Source organism: Amblyomma americanum, chromosome 4 (genome assembly GCF_052857255.1).
Source record: "Amblyomma americanum isolate KBUSLIRL-KWMA chromosome 4, ASM5285725v1, whole genome shotgun sequence".
Lineage (NCBI taxonomy): Eukaryota > Metazoa > Arthropoda > Arachnida > Ixodida > Ixodidae > Amblyomma > Amblyomma americanum.
Window position 1 is genome coordinate 222,448,408 of NC_135500.1, and position 26,903 is coordinate 222,475,310.

At 49.3% G+C, this 26,903-nt stretch overlaps 1 protein-coding gene across 1 annotated transcript in view; it reads right to left on the reverse strand.

Annotated features, from left to right (window-relative positions):
* LOC144130028 (acetylcholinesterase-like) overlaps positions 1-17,439 on the reverse strand; it is a 57,457-nt gene extending 40,018 nt beyond the window's left edge. The window contains exons 1-5 of the mRNA XM_077664069.1: positions 17,033-17,439; positions 16,127-16,397; positions 12,490-12,701; positions 9,559-9,642; positions 9,113-9,274 (exon numbers count right to left, since the gene is read on the reverse strand). Of these exons, the coding sequence (XP_077520195.1) occupies positions 9,113-9,274; positions 9,559-9,642; positions 12,490-12,701; positions 16,127-16,397; positions 17,033-17,439 (1,136 nt within the window). The remainder of the gene's footprint in view (positions 1-9,112; positions 9,275-9,558; positions 9,643-12,489; positions 12,702-16,126; positions 16,398-17,032) is intronic.
* Between the last annotated feature and the right edge of the window lie 9,464 nt (positions 17,440-26,903).

A 26,903-nucleotide genomic window follows, 5' to 3' on the forward strand; every position in this document is an offset into this window, starting at 1 on the left:
TGGCGCATCGCTTAACCGCTGCCCACTGCGCTGGTAGTGGTATGCGGACCCGCCGCCATCTCTGAATGGTAAGTCGATAATGACAAATTCTGCATATAAAGGCGTTAACTCACAGAGCTCCGAATGGTCTGCAATTTGGTGGTCAACGCGAACTAAGTTACACAAACGCACAAACCACAAACGCACCAACGGGAACAGCACTTGTGCGCAATGCTTTCGCATTCATAGCAAGTAAGACGACTTAAGTGCCCCCGTGATGTTAATTTTAAATTGTTAGTATTCCGAAGAAGAATATGGGCACTAGCCTCGCCAAAACGTCACGCAGAGCCTGCTCAGCCTGTCCGAACGTGGAGTGCGTTCCGTCTCTGCTAACACTGACCTAAGCGTTCACCTAAGCCCCATCTGGTGGAGGTTCGGTCGTCTAACACCATCCTTGTACCGCCGCACACGACCGAAGACGCCAACCATCCGAGCGGGCTCAGCAGTCCTCTGCCCTCTTCAGCGGACTGACGACTGGCTGTACTCATACGAGGAGGTGAGCACACGACATGTGCTAAGAAGTTGGCCAACATCATCTTCTACTTGACGGCTGTTGCCAACCTCTGGCATCGAAGCCACAAGCAAACCTAGAGTGGGCATGAGAGAACAGCAGCAGCTATGAGGACGCGCCGGAACTATACTTCTGCTTTCCAATGCAGATATTACTGGCCTGCGGATCTTTTACCTAATTTCATCTCTCCGATCCCGCCGGATCTGCGGCGCATGCGCAGCACATCACTACCTGCAGAGAAGCGTTGTCCAGTTGCGACGCTTTCTACAGCGTCATCGACGACGGATCAGCGCTGCCCGGCACTACCACCCGAAGCGTGTCGGTTCACGTTGCCCTCAGCCTTGACGCAAGCCCCATCGACGGAAGAGCACGTTTAACCACGTACTGCACGCCTGGTTCCTCAGCGGGCATGAAAGAGCAGCAGCTAAGCGGACGCGCCAAAACTTCTGCTTTCTAATGCAGGGTAGTCCGAATCCTTCCTTGTTCTGTAAACGCACAAATAATGTAAACCTGCTGCTCTTTCCATGCCCACATGTTTTGTTTAGCACTGGTACTGAATGTCTGCATGTGTTGAAGTTGCTTCTTTTGGGTGGGGATATTGAGCTAAACCCCGGGCCTCCCAAGGATGATCATAGCAAGAACAATAACGACGTTGTCGCTTTACTGAAAGCACTGACTGGTAAAATGGGCAAAAATCACTCACAAGTCCTGTACCTGATTAGCGAAATAAAGGAAATGCAAATATATCTCGAGCAGCGAATGAGCAATTTTCATGACCTACTAACGGCTGTGGAAGCTAACATTGCTGCTTCACATTCCTACTCTGAAAAGGATGTTGCTCGTACAGTGACGGACGCTATTCAAACCGAAGCGACCGCCCTTAGAAGACGTTTAGACGAACTGGAAGACATCAAGGCGGGAAAACCTGCTGTTCTACGGCTTTCCTGATCAGCATTCGGAATCATGGGCGGAATCGGAAAAAAAAGTTCGCGACGCTATTCTATCATCATTAAACATGCAGCTATGTGATGGAGCCATTGTCCGAGTGCATAGGTTGGGAAAGTTTGTTCCAAACAAGTGCCGTCCGGTGATAGGCAAGTTCTCGAGCTTCAAAATCAAAGAAGCCATTTTTTACGGTAGGTCGAATCTAAAATCGCCAGGCATCCGTGTTTGCGAAGGCTACTGTCCGGCTACTCGCACATCACCAGCAAAATTATGAGTTTGGTAAAGCCAGCGGTCAGCAGTTCTCAATTCGATACAACAAGCTGTTCATCAACAAAAAAGTGCTTTATCTACCTCCCCTCGACGGACAGTGTCTGTGAATGCGAATGTGATAATCGTAATGATACGTCTGCGCATGTCAGCGCTGCCGAACCTGCATATCCTGAAAACGACTCACCTTCATCCCAGCAGTCAAAGTGTGCTCGTGATTCTGCGAGCGAAATTTGCTTTCTTTTTTCAAACATTCGAAGTCTAATGAACAAAAGTGATGACTTGTGCTCCCTCATTGACACTTGTAACGCCGATGTTTGCATGCTCACTGAGACTTGGCTCAACGCAAAGATTTCTAACAATGAACTTTCCAACTGTGAAAAGTCCTTTAACATACATCGATGTGACCGTGCTCTTAGATCCGGCGGAGGTGTCCTAATTGTCATTGCAGACCATATTCAGTTTTAATATTCTTATTGTCTCCTTCTTAGAGATGGTGTGCGCATGTATGCGCACTAACCACCGTGACGTGGTCTTCTGCGCATGCTACCGCCCCCTACTGCCCCTTCCTCATTTTGCACCAATTTTCATGATGTATTAAATAATATCGTCGTCAGATTCCCAAATTCACCTATATTCCTGCTGGGTGATTTTAATTACCCTAAAGTAAGTTGGTCCGCCCCCGTTCCGTTTGCCTCAGACCAGTAATCTAGCAACCACAGCGTTTCTAAACGTGTGCGCTGATTTCAACTTCTCGCAAATCATAACGGAACCAACACGAATCAAGCCGACTAGTTCCAGTATCCTAGACTTAATTCTGACTACTTCCTCCGATGTTGTTCATTCACTCACTTTTCTACCGGGTCTCAGTGACCACAGTATTATTCTATTCTCATTTGCAGGAACCGTGAGTCGCTCCGCGCCAGCACCAAAGTTCATAAGAAATTACAAGAAAGCAGACTTTGCTTCGGTAAATAGAGAACTCGGAACATTTTTGGATGAACACCTACCAACTCTTTTGCACGTACTCTCGAAGAAAACCGGTCTTTGTTAAAAAAAAAGTCATTTTGTTAACAGATAAATACATACCCCAACGTGTCATATCGGGCAGAGAGCGATCCCCGTGGTTCAACATTTTCTTAAAACGGCTACTAAATAAAAAGAAGAGGTTGTTTCGCGAGGCAAAATTTAGCAGTAGGCACGATGACTGGGTTGTCTCTCAGATAGCTAACTCTATACAAAAGTGCAATGAAGAGCGCTAAACGAATTTTTTCAAGAGACCCTGCCTTCTTTGCTGATTACAGACTCTAAAAAATTCTGGAACAGTATTAGTGGCTCAAAATCCAATATGATAACTTTATCCGATGAAAATGGCGCTGTTATTCACAGTGAAAAATGTTGCGATGCACTTAATGAAGTATTTAATTTTTTTTTGCGACTGCAGTCTGTTTCCCTGCCTGTTATAGATGACATGAATTTTCCTCCAATGGACACTGTACTTATTGACTCGGTCGGTGTGCAAACCTTAATTAAGAACTTAAAACTGTCTTCGTCCACAGGCGTAGATGGTATTAATTCGAAGTTTTTGAAGAGTATCGATGTATACTCGTTCACAATCCTCTAACCTGTTTACTCAATCTTTGAATTCTTCGGTATTACCAAACGATTGGAAGGTGGGCAAGGTGGTACCGTTATTCAAGTCCGGTGACGCGCTTTCACCCACTAACTATTGACCCATTTCCTTAACTAGCGTTGGATGCAAAATCTTTGAACATATAATCTATTCCAACCTGGTTAATTTTCTAGAAAATAACTAATTCTTTACGCCACATCAGCATGGGTTTCGCAAATCGTTTTCATGTGAGACACAGCTCATATCTTTCACTGATGACCTTCCTGCTGCCACAGACTCTGGATCCTACATCGACTGCATATTTCTAGATTTCTCCAAAACGTTTGATCTTGTTAACCATCAATTACTTTGAAGCTTAGCAGGCTTAACAGTAATCCCAGCATTTTAGCATGGATCGAAATTTTTCTTCTCAACAGAACACAGTTTGTATGTGCCAATAACTCTGATCCTTCTCCAGTTTACTCCGGCGTACCCCAGGGTTCAGTGCTGGGACCATTACTTTTTCTTATCTACATTAATGACTTGCTTGACTACATTAACTCTTCTATTAGATTGTTGGCCGATGGCTGAGTGATTTACAGAACGATTTCTCCTATCTCTGACTCCACAAAACTTCAGTCCGACATTAACAGCATATCCGACTGGTGTAACACCTGGAACATGCGCCTTAACCCTAATAATTGCAAAGCCGTGCGAATTTCCCGGAACTCGCCTCTTGTTTCCACTGACCTTTTTGACTACCAGATCGATGGCCTTTCCCTAGAACATGTAACGTCTTACAAATACCTAGGTGTTTACATAACCAACAATCCGTCCTGGCAAACACACATTAACTTCATTTGCAGCAATGCAAAACGCATGCTTCGATATTTCAGGCGAAATTTTACTATGGCACCGTCCTCTCTAAAACTTCTACCCTATAAATCACTCGTACACCCAAAACTGGAATATGCATGCTCGGTGGGGGATACTGGTCTCGAATGTCACACTCAAAGGTCGGAGTCCGTGCAGAATCGCCGTGTAAGATTCATACTTCACAACTACTCTCGTTTATCTAGTGTATCAAACATGAAAGCTACTTTGAACCTTCCACTTCTCTTACGAAGAAAAGTGTCACGCTTATCTCTCTTTAACAAAATTTATCATCACAATCCCCATCTTAAAGAAGCGCTTCTCTCTGAACCTGAATGTATTTCATCCCGTAGAGACTACCCTCATAAAGTAGGCATCTCCTTTTGTCGCATGAACATATATTTCCACTCATTTATTCCGAAGACAAGCAATGAATCGAACCACCTGCCCACCTCAGTTGCCACAATTACCGACTCTGTTTTGTTCAAATCTGCTCTCGAATAATATGTTTACTCCAAGTAATCTACACCTTACCGCGTTATTGTTGTTGCTATTGTTCTCACTCTGTATTGTCGCAATTCCTGTGTTATAATTGCATACGTATAGATATTCCTCGTGCATTCCACTCCCTTCTGTAATGCCTCCAGGGGCGTTGAAGGTATTGAAATAAATAAATAAATAAATAAATAAACCTCTGCACGTAGGCCCGTTTCAAAGCGAACCTTTCCGAAGTGTTCGGACGTCCTGCTCTCCGAAAGCTACGTGCCGAACACCGCTTGTGCGAACATTCGCAGCAGTTGGGAAGATGTGGTCAACCTGTGCTTTCGCGTCAACGCCCAGATGTCCGAGGCTGGCAAGATGAAACATATTCTGAAAAAAATTGGCGGTGGTTTAGCTCTGGTTAAGCCTGGAGTGACGCGATAGCTACAGCTGGCCGAGTGGAACTTGGTCACGTGACGAACTACGTGACGAACCACGTGATCAGCCACGGCGCCGCGCCGCCGGCAGCTGCTCCGCACCACGTGACCAGCCACGCTGAAGGCTCGAAATGCTACCGTAATGTATCTATCGCTACAAAAAATCGAGGATGGCGCCTTTTAGATGCTGCTGTCGCGAAATCTCAGCACCGTTGCCGCAGTTGTCAGCCTCTGCCAGAGCTACGATGAGCTGCGTAAGTGGCTCCTCAATCGCCATCACGCCGCGTCTGTCGAGTCGCTTCCCGGCCTTTCAGCTGCACCTGACCACTCGCTACTGTTGCAACAGCTCAAAGACATAATACTCGCAGAAGTTGCTCGTCAACTCTCCTTTCTGCCACCCAATTCTGGACCATTTCCATACATGGGGCCATACCTTCGCCATGTCATCAGCGAACAAGTTGCTGTGGCCCTTCCACTGGTCCATCCGCCCACACCAGCTGCACCTGTCGCTGCCCCCCTAACCTACGCTGCCGACGCTGCACTGCCGAGGCCGCATAACTACCGCTGAACTACGCTACGCCTCCAGCGCATGAGCCTCAAGTTCCTCAAGCACCGACACCTTTTACCGACCCGTTTCACAATTCGGCAATCACTGACGTACTAGTGACAATCGCCCCATCTGTTAGGCTTGCGGATTGTCTGGTCATGTGGCACGTCTTTGCCGTCGTCGTCTGCCAGGATCCCCGTCGCCACCACGAGTTGCCAGCCTCCTCAAAGTCAATACTCAGCACCAGCCGAGCCGCCACCGAACCGCCGCCTTTCACCTGACTCCCGGCGCTCACCATCTCCGCGTCACCGCTCCTTTTCTCCCATGCGCCAGCGCCCCACTCTTCCGCAAGAGGAAAACTAGATGCCACAGTTCCTCAGGGGAGAACTGCCCCACCAGCGAAATGTCAAAGACTTCATTTATCTCTCCCAAATCTGATCTAGATTTCTGTGCAAGGAGTTTCTGTTATAAAGCTCGTCGACACCTGTGCTACCGTGTCTGCCATGGACGCCACAGTGACGGCTCCACTTTCTGAATTCTGGATGCGCACCGCAAGCGCACAGCCTATTACGCCTTTAGCGTCGTGCACGACTCGCGTCGTTATTCAGGACATTCTGTACGTAACTGAATTGATCATTTTGCCAACCTGTCCTAATCATCAACATCATCTTCGGTTAGGACTTTTTGTTGCGCCATAACGCAGTCATCGAATGTGGTTGTTCAGCGATTCCTCGTTGGCCGCTGTCCCTTCTGCTGCTTCTCCCAAAGCCGTCGTTGCCGAAGACACTGACCTGCCTGCGTGCTCTTTTGTTCTTGTGACTTTGTGACAGGAACGTACTTTTTACACCGTCGCCCATATTTCTCCGCTGCAAGTCCCTGCCCCTACCTTACGATGTACTCACCCTACCAGCTGGCCTTACTGAGTTGTTCGTGAGCAATCCGTTTACATATGTTTCCGCTGTGCGTCGCGGTGAGTGCCTCGGTCATTCTCCATTGCGATAACAATGACGATTCGCCGTCCCGCGACGTAGACACCCTCAGCCCGCCGGTTCCCGCGCTCGGCAAGTCACCTACAGACGTTCTCCATCGACGCCACTCTTCATGCACCTCAATGCATTCAACTTATTCCGCTACTTCATCAATTTCGTTCCTAATTCGATTCACAACAACCCGCTTTGAGTCGCACATAGACTTTCGCCGGCCGCATCGGCACCGGTCGCCATGCCCCTCTGCGTCAGCCCCATACCGTGTCAAGTTATTCAAGACCAGGTTGACACCATGCTTCAGAGCGGCGTGACTGGGGCCTCTCACAGACCATGGGCCTCACCCGGGTTTTCTGATGAAGAAAGATGGCTCTATTCGTTTCTGCGCTGATTACCGCCACCTTAATAAGATCACGCGAAAAGACGTTTACCTGCCGCCGCGGTGGCTGAGTGGTTATGGCGCTCGGCTGCTGGCCCGAAAGACGCGGGTTCAATCCCGGCCGCGGCGGCCGAATTTTGATGGAGGCGAAATTTTAGAGGCCCATGTACTGTTCGATGTCAGTGCATGTTAAAGAACCCCAGGTTGTCGAAATTCCCGGAGCCCTTCACTACGCCGTCTCTCATAGCCTGAGTCGCTTTGGGACGTTAAACCCCCATAAACTAAACCAAACGCAAAGACGTTTACCCTCTCCCCCGTATTGACGATGCTCTGGACTACGTACAAGGAGTGGAGATCTTCTCTCCATTTACACGCTCGTAACTAAAACAGCATTTGTGACACCTGACGGCCCTGTATGAAAAGGTCTCTTCGATTTGGCTGCACTAGTTACGCAATAGTTCCGCCACCGTGCAACGAGCGCGCAAGACCGGTTCCAGCAGTTCACGACACTAGCGCCGCACTGTCGCTGTCAAAACGAATAGGCAAGTTCACAAAATGTGCAGGCCTTGTCATCTGCAGCGCGTCGCCAGCGTCGCTTCGCAGGCGCCATAGGCGGATTCTTTGTGCCGGGTGCTCCATTGATTCGTGCTGCTTTTTTTCTTTTTCTTGTGTCGTGCATAGGACTTCTCGTACGTGTGTCTATGAACGTGGTCGAGATGGCTGCCTGCTTGCAAGCGGCTATGGAGCTATTGAGTCCAACAGCGACGAAGAATTCGATGAGATGTGCATTTTAGTTGCATGTGGTGTCGTCAGAAACGATCGCCATCGTATCCCTGGCTACTGTGAAACTGTAGTGGGCATGTACTTCGAAGTGGAGTTGAAGAGACTCTTCCGGCTGTCTAGAAGGACTTTCGATGAGCTGAGCGCTCCCTTCATGGCATTCGCCTTCTTCCCCGATGCTGTACAAGGAAGGCGGCAGATTTCGGCTGAAAAAGCGTGCCTGGTCGCTTTGGTCTACATAGGCTCCCAGAGCTCAATGTACTCTGTTGCCGATAAATTTGACGTGACGGAGTTGTCGGTGCACGTGCGTGTCAACCGAGTCGTCAAAGTTTTGCACGCCATCAGGGACGAAGTAATCTGCTGGCCTGGCATCACGGAGATTGTCAGCGTGAAAGCTGGATTCCTCGCGAAGAGTGGTGGCAGGGGGCCCCGGAACACTATAGGGTGTATCGATGGATGTCATGTGGAGATCGTTAGGCCGGATCAATCTGCACATTCTTACTACAACCGGAAGTTTCCGTCCATCATACTGAAGAGGATCTGCGACGATAAAAACAGATTCACGCAGGCGTTCGTCGGTTTTCCGGGATCAACACACGATGCGCATGTGCCGAGAGAAAGCCCCTTCTTTCGGAACGCATCCGCAATGTGCGACGGGGACTGTGCTTACGCGCCAATGCCGTGGCTCATGACCCCCTTCAGAGACAATCAGAACAGTTTTCCTTCGTGAAAAAGAAACTTCAATGGAAGGCATAGCCAACAAAGGGTGACGATTGAAAACACTTTTGAACTGCTGAAGCAGCGCTTTCGAAGGTTGTACTTTGTTGACGCCAAAACTGTAGTACAGTGCTGCTTCCTTGTAATGGCTGCCTGCGTTTTACACAATGTTTGTAATGAAGAAAGGGATTTTTTGGAAGAGTTGGAGACTTTGCCACCTTACGACGATGCAGGAAACCGAGAGCCAACAGGACATGTAGACCTTAATTTGTTAGGCTACAGTGAGGCTCGGAGGGAATACATTGCAAAGCAGCAATGCTAAGGCAGCCTTGTTTTCATGAAGATTGTGTCATGCTACTGCCATGCTGTCTGTGTAGTGCTTGTATGAATTCTAGGGCTGTTCAAGTTGAAGTGAATAAATGCGGAAACATAATTTGAATGTTTCCTTTTCACTTGGGATATGTAGCACATAGGTCACGAAACACCAAAGTGCAAGGGCTTACTCCTTGTTTATTCGCATGACATCGATGAGCATATCAAACCTGGCCATGCGCTCCTCGTGGTGCTTGGCTCTAGCTGCATCCGACTTCAGCAGCGTTTCGGCAAGGACACTGTTCGAAGATGCCCTCTGCCTCTTCCTGCGGGGCATGCTGGCCGGCACCTCCTCCTTGTCCCTGTAGGAGTCCATGTCCTCTGAGGCCACACTTTGCACACATGAATACAGACATTACATCACTTTCCGTGGTTTGCACCAAGTGCTTGACTCGGAAACCACCTGCACAAGAATGGACACATATGACATGCTTCTTTTGCTCTATCTGCTTAGGAAAATAATAAGCATTGCTTACAATGTAAATGTTATTTCAGCTTTTAGTCAGTGCTTAGCCTTGTCATGTGTGTTCCTTCTCATGTACCGAATTTAGTCTGCCATTCCAGTTGTAAGCCTCCCTACAAAGACAAATGCATTTAATATAATTAGTATACTTACTCTAAGTTTCCTGCAGAGACTCCACTCTCGAGGAGTGCTGGTGGCTGTATATGATGTTCCTTTTCCAACATCTTGGCCAGCTCCCTACATGGCGTAAGTTCTATTAGAACTATTCAGCAAGTCAGCTGGACATTCATTGCACTGGATACTCACTCATCATACTCGCACAGCACACGGTGGTGCCCCGATGTATTATTTTTCGTTCTCGCTCTTTTGTAGCTGCGCTCCGACGACTTCCACTTATTTTCGACCTGGACAGCCGAAAGGGTGCCTCCAAACTCATCGTTGAGGAGGTTCGCCAACCTTGTCCACAATATTTTTTTTTTGGTCCTAAAGAAATCAAGCCAGAACTGAAACACGTACTGCAGCAACTATTAAACTCAACTGCAAAAACAGGGGTCGCATTTGCAAAAGCATGCTGGGATGAAATATGAAATGCACTTTGGTTTGTACTACAATGATTGCCAATACATTCAAATACAGTAACCGCTCGGAACAAATTCTCGCATTTTTGTGAAATACATTTTTTGTTTTCGCGTTTGCAAGCATGCTGCATAAAATCAGAGATGGACACATACCTGAATCCCCCTTTCTGGCCAACCAGGTCTTTAAGGTCAACATACCTGTCTATTAAAAAACGCGTTTTTGCGCCGGTCCAAAGTTCTTCGAAATCTTCTTCCGCAGAAGCAGGTATAGGTGCAACTGCCTCTGCCGAGGCAGGGGCGTCTATAGCGCTTGCGTCGGAAGCACATGGCTGGCTGGCGGGTGTAGGCTCAGATTGAAAAACGAGTGTAGCGTTCGCCGTCTGAAAAAGAAAAAAATAATGAGAACAAGCTGCAGACGCGCAAACTTAGCGAAGTGACCGAGAAATCGCACAGGGTGCATTTCCCTTGACAGCACCAGTCTGTGGCGTTAGCGGGGTGCGTCTTTGCTTGCGAGCACCTAAATGCTTCCTCAGACGGTCAATACGAGCGCAGGTACGCGCAATTCGTGCACACGTAAAAGAGAATGTAGAGTTTGCTGTTCACTGCTTGAAGCCATAGCAGACAAACAAAACCGCGCACCACGTGAAACGTGCTTTTTTTAGTAAGCCATCGAACAACACTCACCTGCTCCCTCGTATCCATTCCCTCAGGAATGTAAGAGCCATCGCTGCTACGAACAGCAGTCACCGTCTTGGTACTGTCGCCGACAGCTATTTCCAACGTCGTCTGCTGCGCACTTGGACGAACACCCGCCATCGTGAACTGGCTGGCACTTGCTCCCAAGTGAGTGCAGCGCAGTCGTGAACTCGTCGACAACTAGGCCTGCACTTGAAGAGGAAAGTGCAGAGGGCGCGCGCTGCACTGGCAAAACGTATACGACAGTGCTGCACACTCTGAACTCGTGCAGCTAGTGCAGCCGAATCGAAGATACCTGTAATGCCTTTCGGCCTCTGTAATGATCCGGCTACTTTCGAGCGCATGATGGACAACATTCTACGCGGCCTGAAGTGGAAGTCCTGCCTGTGCTACTTGGAAAACGTGGTGATCTTTTCGCCCGACTTTGAGACTCATATGTCCCGGCTCAAGCCCGTGTTGACCTGGTGTTTTCAATACGATCCTCAAAGAAAGAGGCAGAGCGCCGAATGGCGGTTCACAAACTCTCCGGCATAGAGAAAGGTGCAGCGACAGAAGACCAAAACAAAGACGATGCTGAAAGTCTTTTTTTATGCCAGAGGTGTCATACACCACGAGTTCGTCCCACAAGGGCAGATGGTGAATCAATTTTATATCCGCGTACTCCAACACATGCGTGATGGACTGCGACGCCGTCGCCCTGACTTACGGGCATCTAGCCAATGGAGCGTTCCACACGATAACGTAATGCCGCACACTGCTCTCAGCGTGAAAAAATTTCTCGCCAAGCACAGCATTACTGTACTTCCCCATCCACCATACTCGCCTGACCTCTCCCCATGCGATTTTTTCTCGTTTCCTCGTGTGAAGAGAGCACTGAAAGGTCTCTGGGTGGGGAGCGTGGCGGCCATTCAAGACGCCATGAAAAGGAGCTGACAGCCCTGCCAAAAGAAGCGTTTACCAAGTGTTTCCAAGACCTCAAGAAGCGTTGGAAGCTGTGTGTAGACTGCAAAGGAGACTATTTCGAAGGGCTGCTGTACAAATGATTTCAATGTTAGACGCATTTTATTTATTGGACTCAGTCTCGAAACTTTACGGACAAAGGTTGTATTACAATGGCTCAAAAACTTCTCGTTACCTCGAAAGCCCTATTTTTTAATTTAGTGATCACCTTCCCTGGGACACCTGGTATATTATACCTGCCATGAACCCGCTCTATACAGAATATTTCAAATATTTCTAACATCTTTACAAGTAAAACATGTTTCACTTATAAAACTGTTAGGAATATTTGAAAACAGGCTCTCTGATCTAGAAGAGCGCTCTTCGGCAGATCATTGTCAGCGGCGGTATGCAACAGAATACAGTTCCGAGGTGTTCGCTAGCAAGCTGGTTAACTACTATTGAATAGTTAATTGCTTAAGTATTAAGCCGCTGCAGCGCAAGAAATTTTTGGGCCGAGCCCGGGCGAAAGAGCTAGGGGCCAGAAAGAGCGCCTGGGAGCAGCCACAGCGCGCCGCTGCTAGGCGCGGCTTCGGTTTGCAGTTCAGAGCTCCTTGCGCTGACGAGAAGAGAAATATGGATGTTACTTACCGTGGACTACGAACCTATCTATATAAAAGTAGCTATTAGTTTAAAGTCAACTGTTTAATAGCAGTGAACCAGCCTATCACGTCTTAGCTGTATTCCCACCAGGTGTGCACCCTTGAAACCCAGAAAGCAGCCCACGTTTAAAAGTTGCTATCAGCCTTAGGAGGAGCACAGGCCTACGTTACTCTGGGCAAACCGGCCATTGGCTCCGAGGAAGCCGCACCTTCCGTCGAGCGGGTCGTCATTGTTGCTGCCGCTCTGGAAGAGGCCCCCGTGCAGGAAGAAGAGCACGGTGCGGTTGGCGCACGAGGCGTCGCCGCACAGCGCCTCTGGCGTCCAAATGTTCAGGTGCAGGCAGTCCTCGGACACGCCGGACCGCACGCTGCCCCCCTCGCCCTCCTGGAAGCACGCTGGCCCCGGCTTCCTGCCGTCGAACTGCGAGAAACGGACAGCTCACGTATGGGCGTTCACTCGGCCCGGCTAACATCACATGCCCATCAAGAAACTTCGGCGGCATTCTGAGGGTATAGTACAGAAATTGGCATGTGTCGACAGATTGCCGCGCTCGCGCCTCTTGCAAACACCATCCGGCCAGGTCCCGGTACCCGAGCTGTGGCGCTACCACGCCCTCTCCCTTCAAAGACGGACACTCATACTCACGATAGTCGCCTTACAGCCCGAGCACAGGCTCTGGCACACAAACACGGCGTTTTCTACGTGGATAGTGCCGGCCCTGACCCCCGGGAGTGGACGGTTTGAGCTTTAGGGCAGCTGACCGCACTTACGCAGAGTAGGTGGCTATTGCATTGGCCATCTTCCATCCTGCTTCTCAACCCGCCATCACCGACTATACCGCGGAGCGTGTCGAAGCTACGAAGCCGGTCACATAGCACCCCTAGCAGCATATTTCTTGCGCTGATGCATTCGCAATACGGAACCCTCCCCTAAACACATCATCTGGACTCCAGGCAATCAGGGTCTTCGAGGGAATGAGGCCGTAAACGCGGCTTCCCGAACTTTCATCTCCCGGGTACCTCATGCGGACTCTGGTGCCTCGGATGCGGGGCAACTCTTGCTACGCTTTTGTGAAATTCTGCAATACTATCAGCATAAACATGAACGCTACCCGTCCCCTGTAAAAGTGCTTGAGAAAGCAGACGAACGCGTGCTCCTCCAACTTTTCACGAATAGTCTTGTATGCCCAGCTATATTGAGACATTTCAACCCTATGGTCACTGACCGGTGGTCGTACTGTGGGGAGGTGACTGACACCTCCCCACAGGTATGGGCCTGCAAGCAGAACACAGCCCTTTCCCCAAACCCTACCCGACAGTATTGGGAGGCGGCCCTGCTTAGCTGCTCGGACCTCCAGGACCAGCGGGCCTTGGTCCAGAGGGCCCGGACGGCGGCTTCTACCAATGGGGTCCCGGACTAGGGACTCCACCTAGAATGTAAGGAGGCTTCCCATTAGGGAAGCCTCCTTCACCTCTCTGTATATACCTTTATCGAATAAATGCTTTTCACCACCTCCACCGAATGGCAAATAGGGCAATGCCACGGAAAACGGTATTTTCAAAATCTAGGAGACGTCAAAAATTAAAATACAGGTGTCGCTATGGTCGCTTTCACAAGAAAAAATGCGGCACGTCGAGAAATTTCTTTTTTATTGCGGATCCCTGAGGCTGGGCTTCGCCGCTATTCACTTCCACACAGTGATCACGGAGCAGTGTTGGCGGTAACGCGTTAGTAACGGCGTTACCGGTAACGCGTTACTTTTTTCGGTAACTTACTAACGTACTTGTTACCATTTCCAATCTGTAACGGGTAACATACGTTAACATTTTTCGGTAACGTGAGGTGTCACGTTACTAGTTACTTTTTGTTCCAATTGTCCCCCACTCAGCCCCTTATTTGGAAAAAAAGTGCAGAGCACCTAAAATAATGTTGAAAATAAACAAAAATGTACAGGCGCTCTCGACGACCCTTGTTGCGGCTCGCATGCTAGCCCTTGACGATGCACTAAAAAAATAGACAGAACAGCCATTAAGCACGAAACACGTGCACGAACACGCATTTACACACTTGCCTTCACTTACTTTCCCTTCCAAAACTACTCACACACACAGCTCTCTAAAGAGTGGAAACATGCCCAGCATTTTGGAACATTACATTTTTCAGAATTACTGTACATTTGTTGAGAGTTCAGCGATGTTTCCTATGTAAAGCTCGAAATGATGATGAAGTGTCATTTTGTGTTTAATGTCACATTCAGAAAATGGCTTCACCATGTGGCACAGAGTTAGAAGCCATCACATGCAACTCTGCAGGCAACTTTAGGCCGATCGTTGCTAAGCTCCTGCACATTTGTTCAAAGTATTATCGTGAAATCACGATTTTGCATAAAATCGTTGTTTGGGCTAGAAGTTTTATGTAAAGTATGAGCTTTACAAAATTGTTATCGTGAGTTCTTAAGGCGAAGTGTCACAGACCAGCGGGACGTGGCCCATTGGGAGATAGCAGAGGAGAGGGCTCACGTAGAGCAGTAACAGGGTCGCAGCACGGCTGCTTGCGGGGCATCCGTCGAGATTTCTCGGAGCTAGGCCATCGGAAAACCAAACGAACATTGGAGTTCTAAGGAAGCGTGGTGATTTCTAGGACGGTGGTGCAGATGCGCTGGTTTCCGAAACTCGAGCGTGCAGGCCTGGCCGACTCGGCGACGGCTGTCACGGAAGAAATAAGTCTTGAGCGCTTTCTCCTGCTCTCCCGAAGGCGCAGCTCTCCGGCGCGCTCCGGGGGAGCTTTGCCGGTTACCCTCTTCCCCGTCGTCCCCGCGTGCAGAAACAAAGAGAAAGCGTCCCGATGATGGGAGGGAAACTGTGCTGGCCGCCGGCCCCGTCCAGGTTGGGTGGTGTGTCCGCGGCGTTGGGGGCCGAATTAACGCCCCTAGGCACGCGTTCCATCGCACAAGGCCCGCCGCCTCCGAGCCATCGCCGCATCGACAGCCACCCGAAACGGCCGGAGTCGTCACCTTGGCCCCCGTATGTGATCTGTCCGCTGGACTTTACCTTTTCCTTGCCTATGTAACGTTGTGGTATTTCTATATCTAGTACCTTGTACGCCTCTACTGTCCTAGCTGGACGGATTAACCCTTGTATTGTGTGTCTCCTGCTTTTCGCGTTTCGTGTTTTGTATTGTTCTTTCTGCCACTCCCTCTGTTCGTTTTTACCTTGTTGTGTTGTTCCCTGCCGCCAAGTGAAGTGTTTGTTTCAAGAAGCTCAACCCATTGAGTTCCTTCTCGATCACCGACGCACCGACACACGTGCTCCACGCACGGGCTGACCGACGTTTACAATTAAATGTCCAACACTCGTCTTTAGGCCACAGGGAAGCGTAAAGCGGCCCCTGTGCCTCGACGGCTTGCGCCAGGCAGCCGGTCGACGAGCGGTAGTTGTGACACGAAGACGCACAAATTAAAATTTATGGCCATGAAGTAACGGCAAAGTAACGTGCGGAACTTCTTTTTCGGTAACGGTAACGCATTACCCTTTTTTGTAGGTAACGTAGGGCGGTAACGCGTGCCTTTTTTTTTAGTGTAACGAGTAACGTATTTAGTTACTTTTTTTTTCGGTAACGCCTACAACACTGTCACAGAGTCCTCGAGTTTGACTCGTGTGGCGGCCAAATTTTTAAAAGCATCTTATTCAGCAATAGGTGCGTCTTTTGCTACCGGACAAATGTCAACTCAGCCAAAAAGAACGGTATTTTTCAAAGACCAAAAATTGGAGGCATTCTTCCTGGGCGTCCCTTTAAATTGGATCAAGTGTACAGGAGAGGGTGCACAAAAGAAGGGCCGCACGCACCACCTCGGGTTGCCGTGGCGCAGCCTTGCGGAACCGTGCCCCCCGCAGCGGTGGCTCCCCGAAGGGCACGCCCAGGAAGGCGTACACGTGTCGGCCGGCGGTTAGCTTGCCGATCCCGGTGACGGAGCCGAAGGCGCCGCTCACGGTCACCTGGGCGCGCTTCGGGTCGTCGGTGGAGAAGAAGAGCAGGAACGAGGCCAGCACCACGATGCCCAACGTCAGGATGGTGGCCACGGCGCACGCCAGGTCGGACGGGGTCATCGGGCGCCATCTGGCATCGGCCACATGGGCGGTTAAGGCAGAGACACGTAAAAACGACGCGGTAAATTCCCTTCAAAGGGGCCCTCCATATTTCGACGCCATTGCTTACAGGGCCTATTTGACGGCATGTGTCATTTGGTTCTTGAGTTGATTCATCTGCACCCTTTAAAATATTTCGTGCCGTCCCTACTTCCGCGCCAGCGAAGAAGACCGCTGACAGAGAAGCGCGCTCGGCTCTCTTTCCTAGGGTGCACGCATCAAAGCCCCTTTTCTACCCATAATCCTAGACCTTTGGGAGCACAATCGTGGCCTTGTGCATCCATATTTTGACTAAAGCCAGGAAGTCTGGCGCTTAAAACGTGAAAGGAACGGCGAGAAAGGGAGGAAAACCGCCACGGAAAGCATCCAGCTCGGATTCCTGCGATTCGCCTTACAAGTTAAGCAGAGCAGAATAGCTAGCTGTTCGCAACACAAGACCCAGTTGATTGCAACAAGGATTTGAGCACTGCAAGCCTTCTGCGAAGCCGCCGACGGCAGGCAGCCTTGCTGCTGCTTCCATAAAGCTTTCGGGGTTAAAAGCAGCACCTTTCACGGCTCGCACATTACTGATCACGGCAGTCTGAAGCGTCGGGCGCTCCTCCTCACCCCCGTGGCAGCAGGCTGCGCGAATTGGGCGCCCACATGCTCCAGAAGCTGTTCATCTGGGCCGACACGGGGTTATCTCTTGCGGCGCGCTGCACGGCACTGGTGTCCTTCTCCATCAGCGAGAGGAGCTCCACGCGCATGTTGTGCGGCAGCTGGAGGGCGGCCTTCAGCCGCGAGCTCCACTGGGAGCCGCACAGTTCCTCCGTCGAGCTCCCCGGAGACGCTGTCGCTGTGCGCCGGCTGTGGTCCTCAGCGTGCGAGCCGGTGAGTGACGTCGATATCGCATGGATTTCCAGCGGGTTGGAGTCCAGCGTTCGCTCCGACTGCTGCTCATGGCCGCCGGCTGTGAGCGGCGAGGAGGAGGACCTGTGGCTGCCCTTGCTGCCCCGGTGACGGCCGTGGGACATCCTTCTGCTACTGGCCTCCGCTGCTGGGCGGCTGCTGGTCCTTCTACAGAGCCTTCTTCTTTTCAACTGGTAGGCTATTGAGAATGATATATGCTAGTAATACCAGGGCGGTGCGTGCCGCATCTGCTGATCTGGCGCTTGGCTGGCCATATTCTCACCCTCGCGCTGCATGCATGATGATGATGATGATGTTGTATGCGCGTGGCGCATACCCACGGCGGGGGATTGGCCAGGGTGCACTGCGGAAACAAATTAACGCACTAATGGACAAGGAGTGGAGTATTTGGATAATTTTGTGTCTTAGACTAAAGTTTGCACAAAAAAGGAAAAGAAAAAGCAGTGAATTTCATTCTAGGAGAGGAGTCCACTTGTTGTAATTACATAGTCGTGAATATAATCGCACGCTAGTTTCAGGGCATATCCCTTGGCGCTTGCCCAGAAGGAGAGGAGAATCGGAATAGATAGAGGAAGCCCTAGTCGAGCGAGGGGAATCTCCATGTAAATTCTACAGAGAGAAGCGAACAGCCGGCAGAAGAGGAGAAAGTGATCTAAGGACTCAATTTCGCCACAATACTCGCAAAGGGTGTTCATAGATAACCCCGATCGACGTAAATAAAGATATAGTCGCGGTATCCTGCAGCGCAGGAGGGTCATGGACACTTCACATTTCCTTGAACTGCACATCCGCATACTCCAAGGAAATGCCAGGTGTTGAAAATTCGCTGCAGCAAGGAGAAGCTCATGGCTCAAGTAGTGGAGACGCTGGAATCATTGAAAGCGTGCTATGGTAAGTAGAAGCGTTCAGGACGAACGGGACAATAGGTCCACCAAGGGCGGACTTTGCTAAAAAATCAGCCCTCTCATTAGAAGCAACGCAACAGTGTCCAGGGACCCATTTAAAGCGTACTTCTGTAATGTGTGGTGGAATAAAGAACTTAAGGGAACGGCTCATAGAAGTACCCTCTGTTTTTCGAGCGCTGTCAAGGCGGAAAGGCTTTCTGTAAGTAGGTGGTGGTGAAAACATTTATTGCCAATATTGCCGAGGTTAGGGTGGAGCCCCCTACATGACACTTGCAAGCCGTCCCCGTGTAGGGACGGCCCCCTCACAATGCAAAGGAATGCCCTGGGAGGGCTATCCTAGAAAGAGCGCGTTATGACCTTGCGCTGGTCCCGATCGGAACTACTGGCGAGTAGGCGCTACCAGTAATTTAGGGCCACCTCTGGTGCGGGAAGATGTGGGAATGAGGGGCACGTGAGTAGTATGTGTTGAACGCCTCCAGGTTTGCCACAGGGCTTGCAGGTGGAGGGAAATTGATCAGGAAAGCGGGCGTGGAGGAGGGCGGGATTTGTGCGCCGATGGGCGGCTCGTGTGATTGTGAGAGTCGGGGCAGGGGGAGCGTATGTTCTCCTATTTTCACGGAAGCGTGAAAGGGATGTCCCGGAAGGACAGCAGGCACTCCACAGCCCGGAAAGTAAGACCTCGGGCCAGGGAGTGGGCTTCCTCGTTACCTGGAAGGCCCGCATGTGCGGGTGTCCAAGTAAGGGTGACGGATTGTCGAGGCTGCCAAGAACTCAAAAGGCGGCGGTTGGTAGGGGACACTGTCCCATTGGCGAAGTTAGGAACTGCCGTGCTTACGTGCAAGTCTTCTCCTTAGTTGGCTCGCTAACAATGACGCCGTAAGCAATATTAACGTGCAATTTAACGTTTGCAAAAAAGTGAGGGAAAAACAAGGCGGAGGATATGCCATAACAATAAAAATAAATTAGACCAAATAAAAACAAGAAAAGCTATATAAAAAAGGAGGCGTAGTAAAAATGGCGCCTTGAAAGCAGCTTAAAAGGCTTCACAAAAAATTAAAGATAGTATGTATTGTTTATTATGGTGTGTATAAAAACAACGACAACAACATACGGTGGTTTGGTTTGCTTTGGTTTGATTTGGTTTATGGGGGTTTAAAGTCCCAAAGCGTCTGAGGCTATGAGGGACGCCGTAGGGAAGGGCTCCTGAAATTTCGACCACCCGGGGTTCTTTAACGTGCACTTGCATCGCACAGTACATGTGGTGGCTAGAAGGGGGCATGTATATAACGACATTCTCTATGAGGGACGCCGTAGGGGAGGGCTACAAATAAAATTTCTGCCACATTGCTGTGCAATGTCAGTGTACGTTAAAGAATCCCAGGTGATGATGATGCTGGGTTTTGTAGCGATAGCTACATTACGGTAGCATTTGTAGCCTTTAGCGTGGCGGCGCCGCCACGCTGTCACGTGGTTGGTCACGTGGTGCGGAGCAGCTCCCGGCGGCGCGACGCCGTGGCTGATCACGTGGTTCGTCACGTGTTTGGTCACGTGACCAAGTTCCACTCTGCCCGCTGTACCTATCGCGTCACTCCAGGTTTAACCAGAGCTAAACCACCGCCAATTTTTTTGGCGCAAGGGGGCATCTAAGGCCAAAGAGCGCCAAACACAAGGTTTTTGGTTGGCTCAGGCTAAAATATGTGCACATATGTTAAAGTCAATACCGGGTGTCCTAAGAGTAGTGAGTATGTGCATGATTATAGGGCGTCAAGAGGCCAGGTGGAATGGCTTGAAGTGGTTTATAGCGCCTAAGAATTGTGGTAAGAATTGTAGAATTCCAGGTGGTTGCAAGCCTCAGTAATGTATGAGTGAATGCTTGTCCTTTTTCCAAGAGTTCGCCACTTCCTCTGCGATTGAGCTAACCACGCGGAGTGACGCCCCCCGCACGTCAAGGCACGTGTCTCAGAAGGAATCGCGAACGAGCAGGTCCGAACCGCGAGCGCAGTTGGATGCGCGGAAGCTCGACAGTGCGGACGTGAATAGTTTTCGCTGCACGCGACAGGAACGAATTGACGCAGCTTCAATTGGCGATTACATTGTGGCGCAAATAGTCAACGCATGGTATACATGACTTAGGACAGGTATCGGCAGAAAAGAGCCGGCTTGCCATGATGCACCATATGGCGCCAACGTCCGGACACTCGCGGTACTTCGTATTCGGCAGACTCTTCAGCTTCCCTCCAATTCCAATTTTGTCAACTAACTTCACCCAGCGTATATACCTTCCAGCGAGCGCTTGGCCACGTTACAGCGAGCAACTGCTCTCGCGGGCCTATGAAGGGCGGGAGGTCAGCTGTCACAAAATCCGAGAGTAAGTAAATACTTTACACTTTTCTTCCTGTAGTATGCAAGTGTACATTATTTCTCTTGACAGTTTTCCCCCTTTTCAGTGCATTTGGTCCGTCGGGCTTGCGTATTTTAAGAAAGCATGTTGTTGGGTGAGTCGGCCGTTCATTATCAAAGCTAACGGCGCACACACAAAGAAGGACGTGAAGGTTTGGTTTACGGAGGTTTAACGTCCCAAAGCGACTCAGGCCATGAGGGACCGGACGTGAAGGGAACGGGCTTGTGTTCCCTTCAAGTCCAGAATTATTCGTGTGCGCGCCCCTATAGCTTTGCGGTAAAGCTTGCGTATTCCTACCAAGAACAAGGTTTTCAGCTGGTCGTGAAGCCACTTTCTGTTTCCCGCACGTCTATGCTTGTGGAAAATCGACGCATCCTTGAGCGGCCGAAAGTCGGAAGGGTCTGGAGGGCCCCCATCTCAACACCCAGCTGGTGTGCGTCGCCGATGGTGGCCGTTAGCGCTCGCATGCATCGCAGACGGCGCGTTGCTGCACGACAACGCTCGCCACTCAGTTGACGCCACCAAGTTGGGTTTGAGCCTGGTCGTGTTTAATACTGAGAAAAATTTCCGATTAATTTGCTTTTGGGAAACCGGTGTTTTTTTGGCTAGTTGTGCGATGCAAACGCTGAAAGCGATGATTATAGTGGAATTTTTTTTTTCAGTTTACAAAAGGGTGATAGATGCAAAAATACCGATCTTAGGAAAACAAAAATACATGAATCGCCGACCAAAGGCTTGTGTCAATAAACGACGTTTCGGCTTCCTTACGGAAGCCTTGTTTACTGAAGGCTTTACTAAAAAACCCGGCTCTTAAATACGTTTCAATAATCGTCCGAGGCATCTTGCATACACTGGCGGGAGATTGCCGTCATTGCGATTAAGTGTTTTTTTAGTCGTTTGTATTGCCAGCGACTCAAGATATTGGTGAGTAAGCCCGTTTCTTTCTTTGGCGATAATAGGGGCCTCATTCCAGCAGATACGATGTTCTGCTGATACGGCATGCTCCGCGAGAGCGTTGGCAACTACTTTTTGGTTTTCTACGTCCTTCTTGTGCTCTTTCAGGCGCCTTCGAAAATTCCCGCTTTCGCCTATGTATACATAATCGCACTAAGCAAAAGTATCCGGTACACCACGCCCGGAAAATTTTTCCTTTTCCAGCTTTTCCTTGACATTCACAAGTTCGTGCCGTAACTTGTGGGTGGGAACGTGGACAACGTGCACGTCGTACGAGCGCAGCACACGTCCCAGTGCTTCGCTTACACCAGGCACATAGGGGATGGCGGCACGTGATTGGCAATGGTTGCGGGCTGTGTTCTCTAGGAGCACTGAGCGGCGTTCCACGGAGGCTAGAAATTTCCTTGGGTAGCCGCAAGTCGTCAACTCACGGCGCACTTGCACCAGGTCCGAGGCATGGTCTTGAAGCCGTGAGCAAATTTTTCTCGACCTTTCGATGAGTGAAGCCGCAACAGCACGTTTGTGGCAGGCCGGGTTCACTGAGTTAAAATGTAGGTACCTGCCCGTGTGGGTCGACTTCCTGAACACTCGAAAGGAGAGGTTATGGCCCACTCGCTCCACTAACACGTCCAAGAATGGTAGTTGGTTGCCAACCTCCTCCTCGACAATGAACTGTATGGCCTTTTCTATGCTGTTAATGTGCCTGGTGAACGCGGCAAGTGCGTCATTCTTGACTATACAGAAACAGTCGTCGATGTACCGCAGGAACACATTAGGTCGTGGATGGAAGGAGGCCAGAGCCCGTTTTTCGATGGCTTCCATGGTCAGGTTGGCGGCCGTGACAGAAATGGAAGCGCCCATTGCAGTTCCGTGCACCTGCTTATAGAACGAACCTCGAAAAACGAAGTACGTGTTTTCGAGGCAAAACTTCAACAACCATGACAGGCCCTGTGCCTCAAGGGGTGTTCTTTCGCTGAGCTTCTCGTCATTTTGGAGGGCAGCCGCGCAAACAACTACCGATCTGTTCACCTCATTGGTACAACGCATACACTATTCAGTGTTATTTATACATGAAGTTTGACCGTGTACATTTGATTGAGTTAGCATGCTTGTGTTGACGGCACCCAAATTTTATGTGCTCTTTCAAAGCATTAGTACCTGATATGTCAAAATTAGCTTGGGACAAAATGGTCTAGTTGCGCGCATGTAGTTTTCAAAACAACGGAGCAAACCCAAGCAGCACAAGTAATTGGCCCAGCATTGGAACTGTATTGGCAAAGCCGGCGCTACAAAGGACCAGGATGGGACCAACCTGTTGCAATATTGGGCCGATGACCTGTGCTGCTTGGGAATACCCTGTACGGCGGCGATTATGCACCCCGGCTGAAGCTTCTTCAGGCTGCAGCATCCGTCCCGCACAATGAATCTGCACGTGTGCTAGTTGTGAGCGAATTCCTCTAGCGAGTCCGCTTTCCACAAGAGCCAGCAACAATTTGAACGTCAGTCTAGGGGCCAGCGTGTCCCCGTCCCGTGGACCCCACGGCATTCGTCTGCAGCCTCATCCGCGTCTGCGCTAGGGCTGTGAACCGGAGCTCAAAAGAGCGTTCCCCTGGATGTTCCTAAGCATCTTGTCTGACCACCTTGTAAGTGCTGCACACGAAATTTGAGACACATTCTTAGGTCCTAAGACTTTTCACGCATCAGGGGTCTTCTGCTGGTTTCCACTTTAGCAGAGCGAGAAGTTTCGCACCTAGGATAGGACAGGCCGGCCTCGCCTCATTCGGCGCCCTCTTACTTATCACGTTTCGAGATTTCGTGGGGTCTACTACTACCCATGATCCCAGCGCCATCTGTGGCAGCGACTACTCAACACGTTTCGAGATTTCATGAAGTCTCTTACGATGGATGGATGGATGGATGGATGGATGGATGGATGGATGGATGGATGGATGGATGGATGGATACGGCTGAACCCTTTACATCGGGCGGTGGCTCAAGCCACCTAGCCATGTCTTGTGAAATTTTACTCCTGTCTTGCTTTTAGCCACCAATCAGATAACCTTCGCTTGGTTACTTCTAACCTCTTAAAATTCACTTTCCCTTCACTATCCCTAAACCCCAATGCCTTGGGTAAGTCAGCCCCGCTGCCTTCCACTGTAGGGTGAAGCCCTTTACAGAAAAGTATCAAGTGTTCAGCCGTTTCCTCCTCCTCTCCGCACGCAATGCACAAAGTGTCTATCCCCTGGTACCTGACTCTATACTTCTTAGTCCGCAAAACTCCAGTCCTGGCCTCAAACAACAAAGAACTTCCCCTACAATTATCATAGATATTTTCTTTGACAATTTCCTGTTTAAAGGTCCGGTATGTTTCTAGTGCCGATTTCGTCAGCATCCCTGTTTTCCACAAAGCTCTCTCTGTTCCTTTAACCTTTTTCTTAACCGATAATTGCTGATTTGCCCCCTTACTGCTGTCCAGATATTTGCTTGTCAATTTTCTAGTTCGCTTTCTCCATTTCGTGTCAACATTCTTTATATACAGGTATCTGAAAACTTTCCTAGCCCACCGCTTTTCCTCCATCCTTCTCAATCGTTCCTCAAATGCTATCTTACTGCTAGCCTCTCTGCTCTCGAAAGACGCCCATCCCATATCACCCTGTACCCCCTGATTTGGTGTATTGCCATGTGCTCCCAAAGCTAACCTCCCTACTCCCCGTTGCCTAATTTCCAGCCTTGCTTGAACATCTGGCCTCATACACAGGACCGCATTCCCGAAGGTCAGGCTAGGGACCATCACCCCTTTCCAGATCCCTCTTACCACCTCATACCTATTGTAATTCCACAGTGCCCTATTTTTCATGACAGCTGCATTCCTACTAGCTTTATTCATTACATATTTTTCATGCTCTGTCAGATACTCAACTCTGTTATTTATCCATACCCCAAGATACTTGTACTCATTCACTACCTTTAGCACGAACTCCTGTATTCTATGCTCGCCGCCCTCTTCATTAAATGTCATGACTGCAGATTTTTCCTTACTATACTTGAAGCCTAATCTATCTCCCTCTGTACTGCATATGTCTAACAACTTCTGCAGGTCTTCCTTGTTGTCAGCCATTATCACTATATCGTCCGCATATATTAGTCCCGGTAATGTCTGTTTAATCAATTCCCCTTGCTTGAAAAAAGATAGGCTGAAACCTAGTCCGCTCCCCTCTAGCTTGGCCTCCAAACCTTGCAGGTACAACATGAACAACAAAGGGGACAGAGGACATCCTTGTCTAAGCCCCCGCTGTATCTCTACAGGCCCTGATACATTTTTTTCCCATTTTATGAGCACTCTGTTACCTCTATACCCTGAGATCAAAGCGCCATCTGTGGCTGCAAATAGAAAACAGCGCATCTCGCATTGAGACTTGTAGCGCCATCTACAATAGCATTGTAGAAACGACTATCTGCCGCGTGCCAGTGATGACGTCACGGTTCAATATGGTGGATAGAGGTGCTATGTGAGTATGACGTCAGGGGACGAAATGGCGGCATAGTTTTGGTTTCTCGAATCTAAGATCGCAGCCATTAAAATTGGTTGTGCCCTCTCATCCCTTCCCCCTCATCAAAAAATATCTTAAAACGGGTAGGAAAACTGTCCCATTACGGTACCGCTATACATGTATACATTCGTTCCGCTCTATATACTCCGACAACAACGGGCACCCATCCAGGTACTGTTGTACACCGAATTTGGTAGGCAAATAAAATCCTATGGGTTGTTGTATAGAAATAAAACCACAATTACATAATAGGTAAGCATTGTATACATGCAAATACTAATTGAAGCGTTACCATCTCGCACCGCAAGCCAAATTCTAGGCCCACCCTGACCACCCAAACAAAGCAAATTCCGTTTGGGATGTATCTTGAGGGGGTGCAACTCTTCAATGGTAGACGTGCATCGTAATTTCTCTGATAGATGGCGCTAGGTGGCGATCGTTCCGCTAGGCGGCGTGCGTGCACGCGTAGCCGAGCATGGTGGCGATCTAGAAGAGTGCAGTGAGGGGCTAGTTGGTACGAATTTATGGGAACAATGAATAACTGCGCAAAAAGGACGGGACAAGCGAGAAGAACCACACGAGGCAAGCGAAGTCTCGTGTGGTTCTTCTCGCTTGTCCCGTCCTTTTTGCGCAGTTATTCATTGTTCCCCGAGCATGGTGGCAATCCACCCCATTTCAAAAGGTATTACATTCCGTTTCTCTAGACGAGCGGCGCGTTCTTCTTCGCTTTCTTCATCTAGTAAATTAAACAGCTAACGCTCGTTACTTCAACGTCTTCCAGACGGTGGCGGCCTTTAAATATTTTCTTCATTTCATTTACCTTTTCGCGATTGATTTTCTTATAGCTACTAGCTCGTCCCTCATTTCACACCCTCGTCGGCGTCCGCAGCGCCGCCTGCCTCTGTTGCCAGGTGGAGAGGGGAGATAGAAAGCGGGAGAGGGAAGAGGTTGGGCGTTGCTTCGAAACCCATCGCCGCTTGGGTCACAAATTCTTTGTTATCACACCACGCTCAAAGATTCTATTCTTTATTTTCTTTCCGCGAAAAGGGGGAGCTGAGGCAAAAGGCTGGCTTGCCTGACGAAGGCCTCCGCACCCATGTACAGTTTGCAAGACAGTGGCAAAAAAAAATTTCTTTAGTCTTATGTGTACATATCAGTTCAACCAAAATACAAGTTCGGGAAAAAGAAGATGTATAAGCAACACAATGATCCACGAAAACAATTTTAACCCTCACTTTTCTACATAAAGTTCACAGAATACACAGCACAACCATGATTTATGTATCAGGATACATAATCATCAAACAAAGCAGCATGATACACAGAACACACACTAGAACTGTATGGAAATCTCGAGTGATGTTATGGAAATTGAATGCTACCATTCATCAAGTATTGTTTAACGTTCTTATCAGACCATGTTGTGGAAGAATTGAAGGGAACAGGTGGAGGTAAACTATTAATAGCTGTAGGAACTTGGTAGTATAGTGTCTGTTTACCGTAATTAGACCAGATTCTAGGAACCAGTTTTCTTTGCGTTCTGAAGTGGTACGTTGTGGAAGAATTGTCAGAAACGGAAGCGTATATTCGGTTAAGAAGTACTTGCAACTGGGCTTGTTGGTGCATATTCGTGAAAGACATAAGAGCGCAAACTGGCAACACGGACGAAGAAGGAAACAGGACGAGCGCTACACTTTCAACAGGGTTTATTCAGGGAAGAGCGTATATATAGCCTCTGACCTTATCCATGCTCTTAA